This window comes from Leptosomus discolor, chromosome 1 (genome assembly GCF_034619465.1).
Source record: "Leptosomus discolor isolate bLepDis1 chromosome 1, bLepDis1.hap2, whole genome shotgun sequence".
NCBI lineage: Eukaryota > Metazoa > Chordata > Aves > Leptosomiformes > Leptosomidae > Leptosomus > Leptosomus discolor.
This window is the reverse complement of record NC_141391.1, coordinates 151,398,962-151,418,250: the sequence shown is the minus strand read 5'-3', so window position 1 is coordinate 151,418,250 and position 19,289 is coordinate 151,398,962. Positions and strand designations below refer to the sequence as shown.

General features: G+C 43.5%; 1 protein-coding gene across 4 annotated transcripts in view; it reads left to right on the top strand.

Annotated features, from left to right (window-relative positions):
- The first annotated feature begins 8,607 nt into the window (after nt 1-8,607).
- Nucleotides 8,608-19,289, top strand: part of WNK1 (WNK lysine deficient protein kinase 1) — a 105,386-nt gene continuing 94,704 nt past the window's right edge. For all 4 annotated transcript variants that reach the window (XM_086479379.1, XM_086479369.1, XM_086479362.1 and 1 more), the window contains exon 1: nt 8,608-9,390. In XM_086479379.1, coding sequence (XP_086335505.1) covers nt 8,608-9,390 — 783 coding nt within the window. The remainder of the gene's footprint in view (nt 9,391-19,289) is intronic.

Here is a 19,289-nt window from a genome sequence, read left to right as displayed (position 1 = left end):
GATGTTTGAATTTTGGGCAAGAAACAAAGCATCAGCTAGGAAGAAAGCTCATGCAGATGCTGAGCACAGAATTTAGACAAACTCAGACATTTGTGTGATTTGCGCCTCATGGTATTTTAGTCTGCTGCCAAAAGTGTAAGCTCCTCAGAGACTGTTTCGTTCCCCTGAGATTATATACTCCCTGTAATACAAGATGTTTTTAAAAAGTAATTTACTCAATGCGATATTAGAAGTCCTATTGAGTGGATCTATATTTCCTTCTGGGTCTTTTCTGCTTGAAAATCCTGGCAAACCTTGTAATGAATGTTGTGTAATCTCGGTCACTTGACTGTGGATCTAATTTTAGCTACTGATGTTTGATTTGGGGATTTTTAGTACTTTAGGAGAGACCAGAATGATTTGCATTTCCATGACCTGCACTGTTTCGAATCTAAACTGCTGTACCTGTAATCACATCATCACTAAGATCCTAATGCTTCAGACACTGCTGTGTGCAATGTAAAATGTCAATGGGACTGTTCATAGGACTAAGTACTGTTTCCCAGCTGAAGTGTTTGCAGATTTGGGTCCTGACAACGCACATTCATGTGCCTGTCTCCAGCCACAGCGGAGAGGCTACTTACAGGGGTACAAGGTGCCAGGAGTAAACAGCTCACAGTACAGATTGCAGGTACCAGAAGTTAAGCACTGCATCCCAAAAAGGGTGGACAGAACTACAGGAAACGAGTCCAACACATCAAAAAGTTTAAACAATTTGTCCTTTATACTAGTGTTGCTGCAGACAATCTGTCTACTTAATCTTTGTGTAGCTGAAAGTTTTGAAGCCATGGCTGTATCTAAACATAGCTGTTTCCCGAGGCTTTGTCTTATCTACCTAAGGCAGTTGAGGAGTTGTCTGAGCAGAAAGACATCACTCCCACTGTACTTCATAGTCTGGTCTTTAGTGTGATGTCGCTTGTGTCCCCACAGGGCAACATCTTTGCTTTCTAGCTATTTGTGGCAGCTAATAATTTGTGAAGGGATGTATAAGAAGTGGAAATTATTTTCAGGGAACAAGAATATGAAACAGAAATATTTTAAAACACTGATTTTTCAGGACAGAAACAGCAGAACCACATGTTAGTATCAGAGGTAGACGAACTGGGCAAGCTGTTTCTCAGAGAAAGACATTAAAATAGAGGTGTCACATATATGTATTTGAAATACTTCTAAAAACATTTTTGTCACATCCCAAAGAGAGTTGAACTACTAATTTCTGTTCTGCTTTATTTGGGGCTATTTGACGAGTTCTTGTGTACCTCATTACTTTGGAGAAGCTGGTGCTTTGTGACGGAGCTAGTCATCAACAGTTTGTAACAGTCCTATCAGGGTTGTCTGCATTTAGGTGGTATCACATGGATGCAAACAAAACTGAGACATTTATTAGTTTATATCAGTTTTCAAATACACTCAGATCTCCTCTCCCTTCTCACCTTTAAGACACTCATCAGCCTTCTGAGATCTCTAATAAACATGAAGGAGATTCTCTGGAGTGTTTCACTTGAGATCAAGCGCAGCAAAAGATCTAGCCCTATCTGCGAGGCAGATACAGCTCCCTGATTTTCTGCCCAGCCTGGGACACAGATTTGAGCAACATGAGAGCTGCTCTGACCTACGTCATCTGGCAGTGGTCCTCAAGAGCTTGCTTACACTGGATATTTTTTCATTAGACTGTAATTACACCACTGAAACTACATGAGTGTGAAAATTTTGCCCATATGTAGCAGAGGTCATTCACGTAAGGAGCTTTGTTTTAAGTCATTTGTAATACCAACATGCCTATATCATCAATAAACACTTTCCCTACTGACAAACCACTGTGGTAGGCCATGCATCAGCTGCAGATTGCCAGAACGTGTCACGCTTCAACTTTATGCCTTCGCTCCTCGTCCCCACAGACTGCAAGAAGAGCCAGCTGACTGAGTCCGCAAGTGGATAGCTCTGTAATGTGAACAACATGCCAACCGCTCCTTGTGCTAAGCATTTTGCAAGGACAGAAGTGACCTGAGGAGGTTACTCTAGATTCATATTGCTCCCTTCAGCCAAACGATCACACGTTCCCTTTTTCTTTAGGACTCCTGCCCTATCAAGGGCTCGATCCTGCAAGGTGTTGAGCCCTGCTGTGAAGGGCTGAGTGCTCTTGTTTTCCCTGCTGTCAGTGGCTGTGGAGAGCACTTCAGGAATGCTCAATGCCTTTCAGAAATGATGAGCACCTTCCAGTACTGGAGCCAGAATAAATGACACAGGAACAGACTTTGCATTTGGACCAGACTATGCTTTTGAAGGACATGAGGAAGTTCTTTATGCTGGACTATAAGCCTGTTCCTGCTTTGACTGAAGTGAGTAGTATTTTATTTTTGTGCTTTGATGTAGAGAGGAGCAGGACTGGACCTGCTGTGAGAGTGATTGATTTTCATCAGCTTGTGAGCAGCGAACAGCAAGCAGAGCAGGTTGACTGCTGCACAGCATCACTAACAGATTCAGTCACAAACACAGCATCACCACCTTTTTCACACTTCCCTCCACCCACCTTCATCAAACAGCTCCTCTTCATTAAAGCAGTGCCCCTGCTTCTGTGCTTGCTTTAGAAGTGTTATGACACTGCTGTGAAGCACAGAATTCCCTAAAGCCCTAGAGAGAAAAAAAAGATAAATGAGGCATCCTGAGCAATGACTAAAGACACAGGAAAAGGAAGAACACAATGCTGATTTCAGCAATATCTGTGCTTCCACAACACTTACTCACTGTTAGACTACTTCACAAACTTGTTGTTGTGTGAAGACACGTTGCAACAATAGCCATGAAGATGACATAAAGAATGAAGTGAGCAATGATTTTCCTCTGCCACCAATAGGAGTGACATTGAATTTGGTCACAGCACCTGCCATTATGGCTTGATACAGTTTGAAACAGTGCATGAACAATAACTGAGCCTCATCTCTGATAAAATTCAGTGTTTGAGTTATTGTACATGTCCTTTTATCATGTTGCTCTTGTTTGACTTTATCTGAATGGATTATGTTTGAAGAATGTACATAGATAAATAGATATGCTAATAATAAATACAATAGTTGATTAGATGCAAACAATAGGGAGCCAGCAGAGCAGCCTACAATGAGCTCTAGACTAAAAATAGTCACTAATATAACAGAAAATTGTACTTTGGTCTTTCAAAAACACAGATAACAAACCAGCGATATATCCTTCTACTGGTTCTCTCACTGGTTTACTTTCACATGGCTAGAATACATTTGTTAACGTAGCTCCAGAGAACGGTGAAAGAAGGGAAAGAAAAAGAGTTACGCTTTCTATTCTAGTAGCTAGAACGGGGGTGGATGGGTGGGTGAAAGGGACATGTAGGTTTCAATCTGATGAAGAAGGATGTGCCATGCTGCAGTTTTATGGTGCAGGGTTGTTGCCATTTTCTCAAGCAATAAATAAGATGTATCACATAAATTCATCATCTCTGGATTCAGTCTGTCTTATGCAGTCTGGCTGCCTCTTTCACTAGTCCTTTAGTTAGAGCTCATACTTTGCTCAGGTGTCTTGGCCATAGTGTGGACCTGTCTTCCTGCAGAACTAGCAGGCTCTGCAAGCCAGGAGAGCACAAAGAGGGATGTTTAGTTTTGAGCCCTGTAAGACTTGTAGTTCTTGCTCTTTTTCAACGCCCATGGTCCCTGCTTGTGGAGAGACTACCCATGTTCAGATGTTTTGCCAGGACTCACCATCCAACACCATCTAATGGGTCACCTACTACAGAGTCTGAAGACTTAAACTGCCCATAAATCCTAGAGATGGTTACAATGATTTCATCAGTGACCTGATTTCCAGAGCTACTTGCAAGTACAAAACCTCACTAAAGATAAAAGAATAAAAGAAATGTAAGGTTTTAGAACAAGTTTGCAATTAAATTTGATTTGCCGGGGGGAAAAACAAAACAAAATAGAATATCTGGAAATTTAAATACTCTCATTTCTCAAGCACACTGTCTTGAAACTCTTTATTTCACTAACTTCCAGCATTAAGAAACAGAAGTGAACACTGAGGCAGAAGTCTAGATTCAAGAAATGTCAAGGAAAAAGAAGAAACTGTGGAAGAAAAATTTGGATTGTCACTGTCGTTACACTGCAACAGTTACAGTTATACTGTAACTGCAACCCGGTAATGTGCAATAAAACTGAGACGAACAGTTTGCTTTGAAAAGCACTTTGGTTATGGAATAAAATCACATGCATCAAAATTATGGCATAGCCTTCTGTATTGCATAACGTATTGCATAAGAGAAAATAGAGAATAGCTGTTTTACATTAATACTTTGTCACATGGGCAGGTCGTGAATGCCAACAGTGAATGAATTTTCACTGGAGAAAGCAAAACAGAAAAAAAGTTTGTGATTCAGTCAACTTCAAAATCACACTTCATTCAGAGTAATTTTTTAAACTATTATTGTTCCAAGCAAGATGACTGTAACTAAAAAGGCTTGACAGAAGGAGGATATTTGTACTATGTCAAGTGTCAGCCCTTTGGATTTAATCAAAAGATCGTTTAAGAGTCTTTGCCTGTAATTTCTCAAGTACAGTCAGGCTCCTTATTTCTGTGGATTTTTCTTACAGCAATGGGCGAAAGAAGCATTTTTAATTGGCTGAGGAACTCTGGCACTGAAACTGTTTTAATTACTTGTTTCTAAACATAGAATACATATAGAATTTACTTTAACGCTTTATTAAATCTTGCTGCAATACAGAAATTTTCCATTTAGCCTAAACACAGTTTTACAGATTAAAAGAAATAAAATTGAAGGGAAAGCAAGCCCACACTCTCTATTACATTCATCTTTTTTTAGAATGACAAAATTAAAACAACACCCACATAAAAGATAATTGCCAATATCATTCCACTTCATTTTTCAGAGCCAAAGAAGACAAAATCCATCATTCCCACCTCCACGTCAGCTGCTCAGTTTTTTTTTTCCGCCGAGATAATTGCTAAACCTATCTCTGCCCAGAAGAGGAGCCGGTGGGAAGAGCTGGGTGTTAGGGACCTCGCACTGAACAGGTTGGGCTCAGAGGACTAACATTCTTGAACTTCAAGAGTACTAAGGAATGTGCTGGATCAGACACCGCGGAGGCTTTTTTACATAATTACCACAATTTTTCAGCAGAAGACTGCCTCAAGCCCCTTGTGGCTATGCACTGCTGGGCTGCAGGTCTCTTTTGCAAAGCTTTTGCTTAATTAACTAAGGGAAAATATATTTAACAACAATGGGTGAAAGGCACTTGCGTAAGAGAGGGGCTACGCGCAAGGTCTCATTTAAACCACACGTGTAGGCCGCAGGGCGGTGGTTCCCCAGCTGCAGCCCATCTACCATTTGCAGGAGATCATACGGTACGTGGCTGGGCGCAGACCTGGGAGCTGCTTGCCAAAGACTACTGATGATGCAAGTGGAATTCACCTAACAGCTCTGTAGGCTTACACCACAAGGGCTGATTTATCGCCGTATTATTTTAGGTATATGCTCATGAAGTTGCACCAGGCATCAAGCTGGAGCAAGGTTTGCAATCTACTCCTACTTAATCCCACCCAAAGGGCTAGTAAAAATGCAGCGGGCAGTGGAGAAAAGCAGATCTCTGCTTTAATGTAGCTCCAGAAGGCAACAACAGCAGTGGAAATGGAGTGGCACAGACCAGGGTAGGTAATGGGGCCTTGATTGCCAGCCCTTGCTGAAGCTGTGCTGCTATGTCCTATTAAAGAGTCTAAAGCTAGCATGGATACGTCTGCTGATACTACAAACGAGCATTCATTCTGGTGTCTAGAGAGACACACAAATTCCTGTAGCCAAGTGTGGAGTGAAGCTGAACCCTGCTTGGCATTAGAGATGCTGATGGTCAATTGTGGGTGCCATTGGTCCTGGCGGTGCAGCGGGGATGTGGCAGATTGAATTATGCCTTAATCTGTTTCGATCCAGTCACTCTTTGCTGCTAATCAGACTTCTCTGTTCATCTCAGCACTGTTTTGGAGAGTGCCAATTCTTGTGCCAATGCAGTTCAAGTGGCACAGTAATGAATATACTAACTAAACAAACGCTTTCAGGGAAGGCAAGTTCTAGAAGGCTTAAGCCATGCAGAAGTCCTTACTGATGAGTTGTACAATGAAGCACATTTTGTCCTTTTTGTGAAGACTTTATCATTATTTTTTTTGTTCTTATAAAGAGAAGTAGTACAGAAAGATGTACAGAAAATAAAGGTATTCCAATTACTGCGTGGTATTAAGTTTTATATGTGAGGAATACAAGTATGTGAGAATTGCTCGCGTTGGTGTTTTGTGGCTGAGGGCTGCGGAGCTCTGAAAGGGCCATTTGTGTTATGTTAAGGCCTCACACCAGCAACACACAACTTCCTCTAAACTGCTGTTTTAAAAGTAACTTTTAAAAAAGTATTTGAAACGCCAGTGTGTTTGCTGGGAACATATTATTTACATAGGGAAATCTTCTAATTTTTTTTTTCTTAACACCGCTTTTGATTTGTAGTTGCCTGAAAGGCATGGTACCAAATCATTTGCTCCTCCTTCAGTACATTCCCACTGACTTCAAAAGACTGCTCTCATAAGAAGGAAAGTGCTTGGTTTTGGTTTATTAATACAAAAGAGGAACATGATATAAATACACTAGATGACTCGCATATGCCAATGCTTTGTTAATCTGAAAGTTCCTGATTTGTGTCAGTGTTTGCATGGGCTCTCACTGCTCCTCCGGCTGCTTTACAGCCATGATTCAACTGCAGCAGCCACAGCCATAACTGAAATGGCCATAGGATAATGATCCTTTTCAGGGCAAAGGCTGCAAATCCCGTTTCTTTTAAATAGCGGAGAGCACACATTTACACGGCAGTTATTTGTGTTTCAGGTTCCCCTGCCAATTAATGCCTCTTCAGATGACCGGAACTGAGAAAAAACGCAAAACCTCCCTTGTTCATGCAGTACTCGTGTACACAGAGCTATTGCCCACAATTTTAAAGGCTGTTTGAAAACACGAAGTTAGATATCTGATACATTAAGTAGGTGTAACATAGGGCTTGAAGAAACAAGCAACGGGAGCAGGCACAGCGTCTTTTGAACCTCCTGCGGCCCGACCCAGCCCGCCCCTGCCGGCGGTTCCCGCCCAGGCCGCCCTGAGGGCCGGGCGGCCAGATGACGGGGGGCCGGCAGCGTGCCCCGCCGCCGCCCCGGCTTGGAAAGAGCAAAAGTTGGGGCACAGCCTCGCTCCCCCACACCACAGCGGTCCCCTGGGCACGCTGGGACCCTCCTTACTTCCCCGGGAGGAAGCCAGGGGCAGCTTCCCCGGCCCGGCAAGGCAAGGCCCTCCCGCTCACAGATGGAGACTACAACTCCCGTGATGCTCCGCGCGCGGCGCGGGGGACGACGGGAGCTGCCACCTCTCCGCGGCTGCGGAGAGGGAAGGGGAGCGAGCTGCTTCCCAGCGCGGGCGAGCGCGCGTGCGCAGGGCGGGCGCGGACGGGGGGGCGTGGCCAGCTGCGCTGTCCCTCCCCCTCCTGCCGCTCCCCTCCTTCCCTCCCTCCCTCCTTCCCTCCCTCCCTCCTGTGTGTCGATTTCGGGCTCCCGTCGCCATTTAGCGCGGAGACGTCCCCGGGGCGGCCGCGGCGGCTCCAGCTCCCTCCTCCCCGCCGCGGCGCGGGGCGCCACCCGGACTCGGCTCACCTGTGGCGGTGGCGGGGCGGCCCCCGGTGAGGAGAGGCTGCGAGCCGCGGGCGGGGGGCAGGAGGAGGGTTTTCGGCTCCGTGCGGGGCGGCGGCGGCGGCGGCCGCTGTTGGAAGGAGCGCGGGCCGGCCGCGCGCGCGGGCGGTGGCTGCCTGCCGGGAGGTGGAGGCCGCGGCCGCCATGGGCGCCCCTGTGAGGCGGGGCTGAGCCCCCCGGGCCACCTTTCCCTGCCCCCTCGCCGGGGTGAGGGCGCTGGGCCTGCCTAGGCCTCCCCCGCCCGGTGCGGGTGACTGAGCGCGGTAGCTTCCTCCGCGGCCGGCGTGCGGGGCCTGCCCCCCTTTCCCTACCTCGCCTCCCGGCCCTTTCTCCTCCCCGCAGGCCCTCGCTCCGGGGCACAACCGGACCTGCCCCGCTTTCTCTCTGTCGCCGGGGAATAATTGCAGCGCGCTGCCCTCGCCTTAAAGCAGCTGGGCGAGGCACCGGCTTCTCCCCAGTCGGGGGCCTGCCTCGGGGCGCCTCCCTCCCCGCCCGGGCCCGGTGCTTGGGTTTTTCCTCCCCTCGCCGCCCCCATCCCCGCGCCCGGTCTCCGCTACTAGTGCTCCATGTCGGCCCCGCTGCCCGGCTCCCCGCTGCAGGATGGATGCAGACACTGACCGGGGACCCACCCCGCCGGCCCAGCCTCCCCAGCAGCCGCCTCCCAGCTCCGCCGTAAGGAGCCCTTGGGACCCTCCTCTGTTGCAGCTGCAACGGCAGCTGCGGACAGGCGCGCTCCCTGCTCAGTGACCGGCCCCTTCCCTCGCCTTCCTTTCCCCCCGCCGCCGCCGCCTCGCCCTAGCAGCGCTCCCCCGGAGCATGATGTCGGGGGGCGCCGCAGACAGCGGCACCCCAGCCCCTCGCTTCCTGGCTCCCCCGCCGCCGCCGCCCAAGAACGGTTCCAGCTCGGACAGCTCCATCGGGGAGAAGCTAGGAGCCGCCGCCGCCGACCACGGAGCCTCCGGGGCCGGTGGAGCAGGCGGCGGAGCAGGGAGCGGAGGCCGTAGTGAGGAGTACCGGCGCCGCCGCCACACCATGGACAAGGACAGCCGAGGGGCGGCAGCCACCGAGCACCGTTTCTTCCGCCGTAGCGTGATCTGCGACTCCAACGCCACGGCCTTGGAGCTACCCAGTTTGCAGCCCGCAGCGCCCTCGGCCCCTGTCTCGGGAGGCAGCGCCGCTCCGTTGGTCTCTCCTCCCGAGTGTATCAGCCGGACCACTTGCATCGCTGTCAGCGCCGCCCAGGCTCCCTCGCTGCTGCAACAGCCGCCGCCGCCTGCCCCGCTTCCCCTCGAAGGACAGTCTGCTCAGGAGCCCCCTGCCACGAAGGATGCTGCCCCGCTGCTGCCCAAGGAGGAGGAGGACGAGACAACCGCGCTACCCCCCACCAGTGCCGCTGGCAGCGCGTCAGCTGTCAGCCGGGAATTTGAGGAGCGGAGAACACAGCAGGAAGACATCGAAGAGCTGGAGACCAAGGCAGTGGGCATCTCCCCGGATGGCCGCTTCCTGAAGTTTGACATCGAGATTGGAAGAGGCTCTTTCAAAACTGTGTATAAAGGACTGGATACGGATACCACTGTGGAAGTTGCCTGGTGCGAGCTGCAGGTAAAATAAATAAATAAAGATTGTGAATTGCCAAAGCACAGTCACTCTCCCAGGTGCTAGGCTGTGTGCTTGAAGGAGGTGAAATCCATCAACTCTAGGTCTGCTTTATTCAGGCAGGAACTGCAGACCTTGCCTGAGGCATTCCTTTGGAAAAAAGGTGCAGCCTTTCCTTGGAGTCAGTTTGCCTTTTAAGTCTTTTAAATACTCTGTCCTCTGAAAAATTTTTTAGCTTTATCATCAGAAAATATACTACATTTCTGTTTCTTACAACGCCTTACATTTTACGCCTCCAAAAGGTAGCTTGGAGAATTGTAAAAATACTTGTACACAGCTTCAGGGAGGCTGACAGAAAATGTGTAAGTGAATGTCAACTTGGGCTAGCTTTAATTTTCCAAAATTGTTTAGGTGTTTTTCTTAGAGGAAAAAAAATACTAAAATGTTAATTTCACAGACGTTTCATATGTTTGTGGCAGTGGATTCTTGTAGGCGGTAACTCTAGAATATATGCGAAGTCATGTAGTGGATCGCATCGTTCAGTTTTGCAAAGCTGGTGTTTTCATTCTAAGTTTTAGGCTTCACACCTCATACAGGCACAAGGAAAAGAAGAAAGTAGTTGTCTCCTTTCTGAAGCTTTAAAAAACTCCCTGAAGTTTAAACCAAGTTTAACCTTTCCAAATGACTGGTGGATTAAATTGGCCTACAACACTACTTTTCTGCGAAGTTTCCAGCCTGAGCAGAGGCAGAGCTCTGTAGAAGCCCAGTCTAAGGACGGCAAGAACACCCTTAGTTCCCCGCGAGTCAGAGTTTGTATAATCAAGACACAGGTTGCTGTGCAACAACCTTAAAAGTAGTGGGAAGAACTTGGAGTACCAGGAACAAATACCTGGTGTACTAGTTTATTTTCAAAGCCTCAACGTTAACTGAAAAGGGTAGTGCTTATTTTTTAGTGTTGGGTTTTGCTACAATTCATAGAGAGGTTCATGTAGCATGGCTTTATTATTGTGTGTGTTCCTATCCGATTTAGGGCAAACAAAAGAGCATTGGGTCAAAATCTAAGAAGTCTTTGTGGGGTTTTTAAGCCGTTAGCTGCTCACAGATGACTGATTGCAGTAACTGCACCAAGCTTTCTTCCGCTCAAAAGCAATTTAATATCTATTCCAGTCAAACTGAGAGAATTTATTAAGAGATTTCTCAATTTGTATTCATACTTGCTTTTGGATGGTTGCTCAAGCGTTCTACCAGTATCTTGGTTCATTATGTTATTGCCATTATTCTATGCTTACTGACTGTGGAAGTGAACTTCCAGTTTTCTTTGTGACCATTAAGCATGCCCTGCTCCTATATGCTAGCTACATACTTGCTGTGGTGGTCTTTTGAACATTAATTTTAAATTAAAAAATGGAAATGATCTGCTGTTGGGCTCTGCTTAAGCTTTTCATACGCAGTTTGAACTGAGAAGAAATTAATTAATAATGCACCAAAATTATATGACTTTTGTTTGAAATTTTAATCTTTGCAGTTTTGGAGTTCCTTGACTTTAACCTCTGAAATCTGTTTTAATTTTCACACTTTACTTACTGATCAGAAACTAATGTCAGCTTGGCATCATTCAGTTTTCAGTAATGTTGCCTCTGTTGAGGTGTCTTTAATCATCAGCAGTACCATGTGGACAAACTGTCTAAAGATGCACCTTCTTTGAAGTAATTTAATAAAGAAGCTCATTTATAAAGGGCATGTTGCTGAGCTTTCAATTAATCGAAGAATTTTGTGAGTAGTATTTAAAATGACAGATTGCAAAAAGCATGAATGAAAATATTTGTAAGGGGGAAATATTTGATGTTTTGCTTGGAGGTTAGCTACGTTACAGGAGTGTCTCGTGGGTTAAATTATTCTGAAGGCTGTAGGTTTCCTTTCATAAGGAGACTGTGTACAAAATGACAACTTTGAAACAATACAAATTTTGTAGCTGTTAAAAATATTTGTTAAAGGAACTAGACTCTACAGCTAGTAGAATATTTTAAGATAAAGTCTTGTTTTATTGTTTGGGTCTAGAAATGAAAGGAAGCACTTGGTATTTATTGGTTTGATGGGTACATCTGCTTGCTTCTTTAGGAAAATACAATTGTTGACGGGTTAGTGATATTTGTTATAGGTGATTTGCATCAAAATATGGTCTGGACTCGCAAAGATGGACTGAACCTTAGATGTCGTTGGTTTTCCAGAATGTCATGGTTTGAGGATTGGTGAACCTTCAAAGCATAATTATTTTATTAGGGAAGGGTGAATGATTTTCTTCTGTGCTATATTACACTTAACCATAACTAACTGATGGTTACTTTTAATTGTGTTGAAATAATGTTCCTTGGCAAGAGCAGAGCTGTTGTTCTCTGTGTTCGTGCTAGCAAGCATAGGCATCCTGGGTGTCCCACCTCTCTAGAGTCTTCTAAACAGAGCTGCTGTAGTGCTGCTGGAATGAGGCTGCTTAGCATGATTATGCAGACTTAAGTTGTTCTTCTCATGTCTTGTCCAAAATTGATAAAGGTGTATTGTTACAGTTCTTGATTGCAAGATCTATAACAGAATGGGGCGAGAACAGTTTGTACTTGCGCAGTCTTTGGGCCTATGTTCTTTTACAGCTTTTATAGCATACCTAGAATGCTTTAGTTGCTTTAAAATCTCTGCTGTTTGGAAGAAAGCAAGATGCCAGCTGCTTTCAGCTGAGTTAAACTATAGAATTTCAATATTGGAGCAATTCTGTAGTAGGAATCTTGTAGATCAAGGACAACACAGAAGACTTTGTGATGGTCTCTGTCAGAATGACTTTTTAATGCTGAATACTCCAGCTATACCTAATTTTTATGTGTATGCTCAGTAGCAATAAAGTGTAAAATCTGAGAATATCGATATGCTTCCTTTCAAAGGGAGTTTGGATGGTGTTTGTCAAATGCAGCTTACGTTCCCAAGTTGCTAATGACACTTTGGAGAATATGGCTCCGTATCCTTCAGAAGCCTCTCAAACTACCTTGTGCTTGATGTACTGAACTGTGGAGGAAATAGGAGAAAGAGCTGAAATTCTATGGGCGATCTAATGGTGTTCTTAGTATCTCCAGCAAGGAAGGTACTGGCCAAGACTCTAGTTTTTCTTGATCTGTGAAAGAAGGGAAGATTTGGTTTGAAGGAATTGGGTATTTCAAGGTTGCTTATAGATGTGTAACAACATCCTAACAAAGATGTGACTGATGGGCTGTTCTAGTTTACTTTGTGGCCTGTCAATATGAAGCAAATTGTAACCGAACCTAGTTTAAATATTGGATGCAGGTATTTAAATGTGAAATACCTGATCTTGCCATGAGCATAGTGGAGCCGTGAAGAGTGCACAGTGCTCAGCTTCAGTTACTGCAAGGCAATCGTTAGTGTAGTGTTAGCCTTCAAATACTTTTGTTCCCATTGTATATATTCATCTCGACTCTAGTTTTTCTGAGTCAAGTGTGCCTCCTGCTGTTGTCATTAGCACATCTCGTAAATTGAGTGATAGTAGTTAGGGTTACTGCTTTAAAGGTCTTTAAGTAGGTAGAAGTTGGCAAAAGTGATTACTGCCACTATTTTCTATTTTAGTTTAAAAGAACTCTTCCTGTGCAATCACGTTACTGGTTAGTCTTTCAAAATTATGTTTCTGAGCAGTAAGTCTTGTCACCTCTGTACAGTTCAGGTAACATTGTGGCTAGAATGTGATGCCTCTTCCTGTTGCATTAACTTTATCTATGCAAAGTAATACTGTTATACCAAAGGTAGCAAGAGTCACATAGTTGACTCTAAAAGCCAAATCTTCGGGGTAATGTGTCATCCTCTGAGTCCCTGTTTCAGTGTGAGTTGGTTTTGAATCAAGACTGTCATTTAACTTCTGGTTTACAGCACAATACTGGGTGATAAACCCACTTGCTGGACTGCAAAATCTTGTATCTCGAACTACTGCTCTGGGTTCTGTCATTCGAATTAGTAACTTTTCAAATGTGACGGTGGGCTTGATGACGTGGAGGTAAATTGGGCTCTCTTTTGAGCTGTATTTGCCAGGCGTTTGAAGACTTACTTTCTTTGATTTGTCTTCTCTTAAAGGAAGCATGATTTAGAAGTTGTTATTAGAAAGATATTTGCATTAGTTGAAAATGTGTTCCTAGCAAACTGCGTGCGTTGGAGAAGAGCACCACTTGTCTGGTATGTACTGTATCCCTCCTGTCCTTTGTATTTCTTTGACAGAAAGGGTAGGTTGGTCAGTCAGCAGTTACAGTTCATGAGTGCTTCTTCTTGCTGATATGTCACACTGCCATTCTTACACTGGCTTCAGTGCAGTGTTAGCCAGGTTATTGTGCTTAACGTGAGCTGCTGAAGGGGAAAAGGAGGTTAAGGGCTGTCTCTAAGTGAGATAGAGCCTCTGGGGATAAGAAATGAGTTCAAGAGGTGAAAGTGGTGCAAGAAGAGTATGTTGTACTCGTTACTACTTTGAGGGGAAGCTGAACGTGAATTTGGTTACCTTTTAGTTACAAATCATCTCTGTAATAAATGAGTGTAGGGTACACGTATGCAATTCTGTTGCAGACTGTTAACTACTTATCAAGTGTAGTGTACAAATACTCCAACCTACAGATGGATTTTTCTTCTACATAGGCAGTAGCAATGAAAAAATAGTGGAGAGCAAGCATAATGCCATAACCAAATGTGAACCGTGAGATTCTGTAGTGCACTCTGGTAAAAATGCTAATGCAACTGGTCGTCACTTTATTACAGGAAATAGTGAGGTGCTAAATAATGTTTCCATATGTCAGAATTTTTCTGAGTGTAAGGATGTATAGAAGTTAACTTAAAACTGACAGTACAGGAAGCTGCTTGGGTATGATGGACATTTTCACTTTTAGTGACAGTTCAGATTTTACTATACCTATCTTTATCTTGTAGACTTAAAGCTGTGTTTAATACTGACTTTTAGGTCAGCAGACAACAGTGGAATGTGGTTTCTATACTCTGGAGTATAGACTTCACTGCAGGCTCACCACGATAAGTATCAACTGACTGAAGTCAAAGTATAATTCTTAAAAATCTCTTTGCTCTCTGGACTGGCTGAGCTGGGAACATTTCAGAAGCAGCACGTTCAAGCCTGACAACCAAAAAAGGTCTTGTGTCACGTAACTGTGGCATCCTGTAGTGTGTGTGTTGTTTTTTTTTTTTTTTTTTTTTAAAGCCAGTTGCATATTGCTCACTAGGAGGCCTGACTGCAAAGGTGCTAGCTCTGATGCACGGTCGTATAGCTACATTGATGCAAAATGGAAAACCAGATCAAAACCTTTCTGCAGTGAGAGGAAGCTTAGGAGTGTGGACCTGGAATTCATCTGTCAGTCAAGTGCTGTTGGAAAATGATTACATTCTGCCGGTTCTGGAGGAATAGTCAACATCCTGAAACAAACACATCTTTGAAAGCTCTGACTGTGGTTTCATTCTGAATATTTAAAAAAATATATTTTATAAAACTTCTACTGAAAGATCAAGCTCAAGTCTAATGCAGTATGGTGACTCCCATGCCTATCCTGTACTTCACGTCAGTGTTTAAAATACTCTGCTGGTCTGTGAGCATGACTATGTGTGGCTACAGCCACTGTAACAGCAGCAGTGTGCCTCCTGTTCATGACTACTTCTGGGTCAGATGCATCATTGTCACAAATGTAGATTAATAAAGGTGTGTGACCATCTCTGTGAACACCATTCTGTCCTTACTAGCTCTTTTTTCTGTTCTCAGCTGTAAAAATTCCAAAATACTGAAAGCAAAAAGCTGTAAACCCATAAGCGTGTAATCGGTTTATAGCACTTTCAGGTTACACTGGATTTCCAAGCGTCTTCAAGTGTGCACATGTAGAGAGCTTGAAATCTTGTGCAGTAAAGTCTAAATTTTCTGTTGGTTTTCCATATTATAGGGTAGAACAAGTTACTGATACTTACTGGCTTCAAATCTGTGATGTGAAAATATCTCCTTTGGCTACAGAACAAAAAGCAGCCATATTCCTGAGTGTTTGTGCTGTAATTGATACAATTGACAACTTGATGAATGAACATGGGAAAGGAGCCAGACTAATTACCTGTAAAAGTATAAACAGTGGTCAGGCTCTGTCAGACTTTACAAAGGTGACCCTGAAAAAGAGAAGGGAGCTTTAAAGTACATTCTGGAGCTGCAGCTGTTAGGAGACCTCTACTTAGGAAAATAATCTTACCTCAAAGGGATATCACTTTTGGAGATGGCTGTGGTTCAATTTGTAACTGGCTGGTTGTGAGGCAATAAATCTAATCGGATAAGTACATTCTGAAAATGCAGCATTTATTATGGAAATAAACAGGTTCTTATTTGTCGGTTCAGGTGGGTTTGAGAGCTGCAGAATTAAATCTCTTGAATGAGATTGTTTGGGGCTGTTGTGGTTTAAAATAAAAACACTTAGCTTCATAATAAACTTTTGAGGGCTAAGGAAACGTATCAGGACTACAATCTTTCTTTGAAAGGGGCAAAAAATGCCCACCTGATAAAATTCCCTGGAGACACCCTGTACGGAGTCCCTTGAGAGCTGTCGAGTAGAGTAATAAATAAAACAAGCAGTAATAGATCTGTGGTAGTCTCCATGGATGCAGTGCCTGGTGCAGTGTAGATTCAGTATCTTTTGGTTAGCAACATCCCTCTGGGCCACATGTTCTTTCTCTTATTTTGTCATTGTTTTTTGTTTCATACCAGAAGCTTGTTAAACACCACAGCTCCGACTGTCACCCAGGTTCTCCATACTGCAGGTGACAGAGTTTGTGCTAAGCAGTGGCAGCCTTGATGCTTCCTGTCATGCATCTTGTTAGAAACTCTCATTTCCTGTAAAGATAGGCAACCTTTTTTTTTTTTTTTTTTTTTTTTGAGATTGGTATTTGGTTCTTCCACATCATGATTGAGTTGGAATAAAAGTTGAGCATTTTTCTCTTTCAGTCTTTAAGTTCACATTTTCAAGCTTGTCTTAGTCTGCGTAATGGCTGTAACATTTGGGCTATATGAAAAATACTATCATGCAGGTTTGCAGTGCTTCTGCAGCTGAGCATAGGGCTTTCTCTTGGTAGAGCATGTGGGTGTTTTTTTTTTTTAATGGCAGATGGTAGAAAGTTACTAGTTTTGACTCTTGAAACTTTAGATAATGATTCCAGGGTTTTAACTGGATCATGATGTGCATATACCGTGTCTGGAAAAACAATATTCCAGTATACTTTAAACAATTCCTACTCTAAATAGCGGAATTTGTAGTGCTGCTTGAAAATTGGTTTCTCAGAGTAGTTGAAGGCTTTTATTTAACATGACCCATCTGAAAATCTTTTCAAATATGGTGTTAAAATTCTTGTCCTAACGAATGAGACTATTTGTTTTACTGGCTTCATAAGTATTTTTGTGGAAGCTGCTTACAGTCCCCAGGGCTTTATTCTAGCTGGTTTTGAGAATCATTTAAGCTATGTACTGAACCTTAAACAGTGTTAGAATGTCTCTGGTCAAGATACTACAGTTGGCAGCCTTTCTACTTTGTTCCCAGCTTCCTCGGCATGTTTAGAAATTGTCATGCCAGGAATTCTCAATGAGTGGTTTTGGTTGCCCTCATTATTCCCCTTGGGAGAGCTGGGGGAAGTGAAGAGGTGACTAGGATTGAATCTGTGGCTCACTGGAGGTCACCTTTGAGAGAGGTTCAGTTCTCAAACATACTTCTGAACTTCATCCCGGTTGTCATTTTTACCTGATGGCAGCAGGTGCATTGCACATATCCAGATTATTCTAAAGCACTTCCGGATTTGCCTAGGTAATTCCACGCAGCACTGTGTGTTACTTTGTCTGGATTACTAGCAATTTAACATGCTCTAAGTTTATTTTCCAGCAAAGGAAACTGCAACCTGCTAAAAATTGGACTGTTTGGTGTTGGCATTTTTTGTGTTCCAGAAGTTATTAAAGTATTAGTATGTATCTAAAGCAGTAAGCAGTTGTTATGAGGATAACTCATTCTGAATTACTCGGAGGGACAAACTTGCTGAGTTTGGATTTATCATTTTAGGTCTAAGCAGAATATTTGGGAATGTTCCCTGCATACTTAAAATCTAGAAATCCTACAGAAAGTATGTTTATACTTGATGGCCATCTGCCTTGTAACTAAAATACCTATGAGCTTTTAAGTGATGTGTCAAGGACATGGGAACATGCTTTGCCCAGAGCTGTGTGTGTTAATGTAGGGGATCCCGTTTCTCTTTGCACTCGGTATGCCCAAGAACACGGTTCTGAAATCATCTGGTTACTCTATTGGCAACAGTCTGGGCAGTGAGTCTCTAGAGTATCTGTTCTAAGGACAGGATCACTCTGGTGCTTCTCAAGTCTTCTAATTTTACAAGTGTTTATCAGGACTCCTTCTAGCATGTTACCAGTAAGATTAAAACAAAGAGGAAGCTTTGGCAACTGGTAGCTTGTGATGTGGATACTCTGTTCTGAGCCGTAGTCCAGAACAGCTCTGATCCTATTGCCTCTGTTAATAAGCAGTCATTGATAGAGACTTTTGATAGCTATCCACTGAACTGCTATATTTCTGCTTTGGGATAGCAGATGGTGTGGAAAATAAGCTTTATTAGACCCTTTACATCAGAGAGAAGCTTTGTTGTTTCTCTTTAGCTGTTCTGGATCATCTTTTTCATCTGGCTGGTTTCAGCTATTCCTAATTTCATTGCATCAGTAGTTGAAGATAGTGGGTTCTGATAGCAGATTTAGGGCTAGCAACAGAAAGCAAAAAGCTACAAATGGAAACACTCATTTAAGTGATTGAGAGTTTATTACCACCATTTAGAAGAACTTGAAAAGGAGTACTGATCTCTTTGAATGTAATTGGAGTAAATCTGAAACCACTGTGTAGGAATGCTGAGCTAAATGGAAGATAGTACAAAGCTGATACCAGCAATTATGTGCATTTTTATCTGGTTTTGGCCAGTTAATGTAGTCTCATGATAGTCTAAGACTATCCAACTGATGGTGTTACCCAGTTTTCCTTGGATGTTTTCCTCTCTTAAAGTAACCCTGTGTCTTCTTTCTGCTTTGCTGACTGTTGCTGACAAGTTTGTGACCCTGATCTGAATGTATTTTGACTGCTTGTGCCCTGGCAGAGACTAATGACATACAAACAATAACCCACGAATATTGCTATTAAAAGCTTCAGCAATCCAGGCTGATTATCTTAAGGATCTGCAAATCTGTGTGCACTTATGTAATATGCATCTGTTAATGGCAATTTCTGAACTGTTAGTAGGTTTTGCTTCAATGTTGCAAAATGGTGCCACGTCTGTTTTCAAATCTGCTTCTTTTAACTGAGGCTTTTATTCTTACATATATTTTCCAACATAAAGCTATTTTTGGTTTGTCTCTTTCTTTATTCATCTGCTTACGGTATGCTTTCGTTTGGGAAATGCATGTTGTGTATCTATATAAAAATGCAGGATACTAACTTAAAGTGCTCTGTTTTGCTGTAGCTGATTTGGACTCAGCCTTTGAGTCTTCCCTAAAGAAAAAGTATGATAAGTGAGACTAAACTTGGATTGGAAAGTTCTTGAAATGCAGTCTGTTCAGACAAGTATCCTACAGTAAGACATACTGTCTGAAAAGTGATTGATTTCCGCCCCCCCCTTCTATTGCCCTCTCTGGATGCAGACAAGTAGAGATTGACAGTATGTAGAATGACCTTTGAGGGCATGGGTTTTATTTGCATTTATTGTGACTTGGGGTTTAGTGAGTTGTTAGGTTTGCCAGGAACAGTGTGCTGAAAATGGAGAAATGCAGAAATATCTGATACAAAAGTAAGACTTTAAGTTTAGTTTGA